At 40.1% G+C, this 4,960-nt stretch overlaps 1 protein-coding gene across 1 annotated transcript; it reads left to right on the top strand.

Moving 5' to 3' along the window:
- The first annotated feature begins 2,775 nt into the window (after positions 1-2,775).
- Positions 2,776-4,452, top strand: LOC149837472 (UDP-glycosyltransferase 82A1-like). The gene is made up of 2 exons (XM_090007389.1): positions 2,776-3,266; positions 3,530-4,452. The coding sequence occupies exons 1-2, from the start codon at positions 2,783-2,785 to the stop codon at positions 4,444-4,446; spliced, it is 1,401 nt and encodes a 466-aa protein (XP_089863515.1). The 5' UTR covers positions 2,776-2,782; the 3' UTR covers positions 4,447-4,452.
- Positions 4,453-4,960: the final 508 nt, after the last annotated feature.

Genomic DNA, 4,960 nt, shown 5'->3' with positions numbered 1-4,960 from the left:
TGGCCCTTTGTAAAATAGATTTTGAGCCGATTCAGTACGAATCTCCTTATTGGCAATGATTCTTACAACAATGAGCCAAACATCATTAAATTAATAAATCGGACTGAAAATGAAGGCAGTGTAATTTATATATGGAGAAAGGAGACCGTTTTCTTGCTCGCCATTTGAATCTGGAGACTTGGTACATGAGGCAATTGAAAGGGGAATGGGGTACTCTTCAACATGGGAATGTAGTGTACACATGGGTGTCCTTTCAATTCCTCACAAGTGCATCATAAGGGCAGTCTCCATGCACCTTTTGTCAGTATACCTTCTTACTGAAACTAATCAGTTCTATTAAGAAGTTTAAGACAGGATGGATGTTTATTTGCTCTCTCACAGTCCCACCCCTACTATCAGGCATCATGCCTTTCCTGCATTTCAATCAAATTCCTGGATTAAAATGCAGAAAAAAGGCGTCAGTACAGAAAAAAGGGATTCAAATGCAAATGGCAGGGGTGGGGTTGGGGTCAGCACACAAAAAAGGCGTCCACCGCATCCTGCGGACGCACATCAGCAGTTTGATTGTGGTCAAGGAACGCGCATCAGCAGCATCCCATGCGATACGTGGGACATGCATTCATACACGCCCTATAACTTATAGTGGTATACACTTGATTTACATAGATTTAACCTCCAAAAGCAAAATATAATCTTTGAATCATGTTTAGCATGTTTTGTTTATCATCTGTGTTAAGTTTATTCAAGCGTGATGTTTTATGTCATTTTTAAACCACCATTATCTACATGAATTGTCAAAGATAGAATCTCATGATGTATCAAATATGATAAAACCTTTTGACATAGTAATTAAATATTGATAAACACATCTGTATGGTTAAGTACAGAACCACCATATGTTTTCCTAATTATAAATGTGGAAATTTGCAACTCTGTGGGTTCTGTTAAATGGTAATTTTGTAGCTTTTTTACGAAGATGGAGAGCTCCATTTTGCCTCTCTCTCTCTCTCTCTCTCTCTCTCTCTCTCTCTCTCTCTCTCTCTCTTCATAACCAAAATGTCTCCAACTCCCAAGGGTTCCACTGATCCCGTATGGGTGACTTGTAAATATCACCAAGTTGACAGGACATCACACGTTTGAAACCCACGATGGCCACCCCTTGCCGCAAAGTCAAAGCTGAGTATACTCCCTGGTGGGTGAGGGAGACCTCAAGCATTTTACCAATCGATGCCTTATATGCCTATGAATGTGCTGTTAGTGATGAGGGGTTTTCCATTGGCCTAATAAAAAAAACTCCAAACTCTCTCATTAGCGTTCCAAAAGCTATAAAAAGCCAAAATGTTCAATTTTACAGTGTCGGTTCTCATCCTCAAGCATTATTCATTATTCTCCTAAGCCTGCCAATTAGGTATCTCTCTTTCAATTTTGCTTAACATTTATTAGTTTTTCTTATTTATTTATTTATAATAATACCAAAAAAAGATAAAATTATGCCCGACCTATTGGGCGGGTACTCTTAACTCTTTATAAAACCTGAAATTGCAGATTTTGTTTTGACATGTTAGAGAGAGAGAGAGAGAGACTGCCATCCTGACAAAGTAGAGGAAAGCCTCAAAAAACTAGCCCACTTGGCTAGAAACGTGGAGATGATAGATTTAGAAAAGCACCATTATCCAGGAAATTCTGAACAACAAAATGCAGCCTCTAAGAAGTATGCATATGGTCCCCCCAATTGTGACTCAGAGATCAACTTCCTATATATGGACCACGGTTTTCTCCAGTGGAATCTCGAAGTGGGTTGCACTTTTTTCTGTCCAGTTAGCTTAAAGAGTAGAAAAGGGCTCCACAAAGATTTCAAAATACAAAAGAGAAAGAAAAGATAAATCTCTTAAAGTCAAAAAAGCTGCGGTCTTTATGCACATGCAACACGCCTGTCTTTGGCCAACGCATGCAAGTTGGAGAGAGATGAAAAAAGGATAAAGAAAAAGAGAACAAAAGAAGTGCAAGTCTTGTAGCTATTTAGATTAATATAGGCCAACTTTGTACCAGACATGCTTCACTAGAAGACTCACAGAATTAATATAACGACCAGATTACCAAAAAAAAATATTTTCTTTTCACACATTTAATGACACGGTTATACTTAAGTATCCTCAGGCAAACCCTCATTTTCAGATTTTTCAGATTATGTTCCAATGACATTCAAAATCTAGTTATGGATACAGGATTTTCTAGTGCTAGTAGGAACTCTAAAATGAGGAAAACTACACATTTCAGGGGGGTTGGGATCAAATGTACTCTCCAATTGTACACTTCAAGTTACTTGTGTGCCATATCTCATTATATATGCTATTTATAATAGGAAATCACAAAAAGAATAGCATGTATGTTCTTTGTCCATGTTTATGTGACAGCCTCCAGTGGAAATCTGGAAATTCCCAGATTTTCAGGAATTTCATAAAGCAGCAAACGGCTATTTTCAGGAATTTCCTAAAACAGCAAAAGCCTTTATTTTTGGTGTCATCCAAACACATATCCAGGCAAGGTCAAAGTTATTACTTTAGTGGATGCAAAGTGGGGTTCTAAATTGGCTTTATCCTGTTGAGGAATATTCATGTGTATTTGAAAAGTAACAAGTTCGCTATGTGACAAAACGTGCCAAAATGCAATATCCCATGTGTTGAATTTAGCTGTGGGAAGAGAGGCCAAGCTTCACGCTGTCATGGCTGTGAGTCGTATATAAAGGAAACCAAGGCTAAGCTTATCGACAGGAGTCTGCACAATGAGGACTCAACCAAGGCCAAAGGTGGCGTTGGTACCTTACCCCGCACAAGGCCATGTCTCCCCCATGGTTCAACTTGCATCAGCCTTGAACCTTCTAGGCTTCCAACCGATTCTCATCAATCCCCAGTTCATGCATTCTCAGTTATCATGCACTGACATTAGTGATGATGATGATAACGGAGTTGTGTTCATGTCTATCCCTGATGGCTTGGATGATGACCAACCTCGTGATTTTTTCACTATCTCGCATTTCATGGAGAACGTCATGCCTCCGCATCTTGAGCAACTTCTTCAAAGCTTTGGCCATGGAGAAGGCGGCATCACCTGTGTGATTGTTGACTTGCTGGCATCTTGGGCAATCAGTGTCGCAGACCGTTGCCAAATTCCGGTTGCTGGATTTTGGCCAGCCATGTGTGCCACCTATAGCATTGTCAAGGCTATCCCAGAGTTTATCCACAAGGGCGTTATTTCTGCCATTGACGGTATGATTCAAACCTGGTATAGAATGTCTTGTATTGCATGGAACATGATGACCAAGTTCAGGAACTTCAATGTTTCTACTGTGCATGATCCATAACCTGATCAAGTCCAAAAATGAAACATTTATAAACATTTCAGTTCATGAAGTTGAAGATGTTATATGCAACACCTAATAACACAGCTGAAATTATGAAATTTGTGCAATTTGTATTGATCTAAGAAAGTTGAAGGTTGAAGACCAACTTGACTTTTTTTCTTCATGCAGGTGCTCCATTGGTAGAAGAGATGGCAAGCTTCTTACCCTCTCTACCAAAGCTAAAGTCAGCCCACTTACCATGGTTGGTTGGAAATACTTCTTCCAGCCTTTTCAGGTTCAAATTTTGGTTAGCTACACTGCAACGTTCAACTTCCCTACAGTGGATCCTAATCAACTCATTTCCAGAAGAAAATCAAGCACAAGAACGACCCTCAATCTCTCTTGTGGGCCCTATGCTTTCCCCAGATCCACGTCTATTCCTTGTGGGACCATTGACGAGGCACATTGAGCATAATCCTAGTTTGTGGGAAGAAGATGATAGTTGCATTGGTTGGTTGGCCAAGCAGAGCACTGGTTCAGTGGTTTATATCTCATTTGGAAGCTGGGTTAGCCTGTCAGCCCAACAACATGTATTTGAGTTAGCGATGGCATTGGAAACCTTAGCTAGGCCATTCCTCTGGGTGTTACGAATTACATGGCAAGCAATGCTGCCAACTGGGTTCTTAGAAAGGGTTGGATGCAGGGGAAAGGTGGTGGACTGGGCTCCACAGAGGGAGGTTCTAGAAAGTGAAGCAGTTGGTTGCTTCCTAACACATTGTGGGTGGAATTCAACTGTGGAGGCCATAATTGCAGGAAAACCACTGCTGTGCTGGCCAGTATCAGGTGACCAGTTCATGAACTGCGAGTTCATTTTAAGAGTCTGGAAAGTAGGATTCAAATTGGAAGGAGAGGGAAGGGAAGATATACAAAAAGGGATAATGATGAAGACGTCACAGTGGCAAGAGCTCAAGAAGAATATGTCGGCACTGAGGGAGCGGGTGACTGGAACTGATGGTGAGCTGACAGCAATGAAAAATCTTATTTCCTTCACACAAGCAGTGATGAATGGGAAAAGCCTAATGGAAGAAAGATTCAAAACACAATGAGAATGTCAGACTTGATAGAATATGATGCAAAAGGGGATTACGTGAATGGGTAACCATAAGTCATGGGTTAGTGGGTATGCGTTAGAGACGTTTTAGAATCCACGATTGTGTTGTGGTTCTTAAACTTAAGGAGTAAGTTATGTAATTCATAAGTTATAAATGGGTCATGAGTAGTGGCTATTAATGAGGAGGTGACAGTTATAGGTTTACCTTTTTAGCTATAAATAGAGGTCTTGGAGGTTGTACGAGATGTGTAATCTCTCTCCTTTTGTTTTTACTTTGTGTTAAAGATTTTCAATATTTTACTCCATTGTTAAGTTAATATTTTATAGTGTTGCTGCATATATCTTTACTTTATTCCAACAAGTTTGGTATCAGAGCCCCAGGTTCGATTAAGCTGGGTGTGTTTGAGCATTGCGAAGATCATTGCCGAAGCTGGATCTTCAAGTTGGTTGGTAATTACGTAGTGTAATTCACGATGTCTAACGGTACAAATCTGAACTCTATAAATCTC

Source organism: Nuphar pumila, chromosome 5 (assembly GCF_984573655.1).
Source record: "Nuphar pumila chromosome 5, dmNupPumi1.hap1.1, whole genome shotgun sequence".
NCBI lineage: Eukaryota > Viridiplantae > Streptophyta > Magnoliopsida > Nymphaeales > Nymphaeaceae > Nuphar > Nuphar pumila.
Note: the sequence above shows the minus strand (reverse complement) of the source record. Positions and strands in the feature narration are given on the sequence as shown.

Bases quoted from the DNA above. Each gene is read 5' to 3' on its own strand.
- LOC149837472 (XM_090007389.1), top strand. From the start codon at position 2,783: ATGAGGACTCAACCAAGGCCAAAGGTGGCGTTGGTACCTTACCCCGCA. The intron at 3,267-3,529 runs GTATGATTCAAA...TTCTTCATGCAG, and splicing joins CGTTATTTCTGCCATTGACG to GTGCTCCATTGGTAGAAGAG.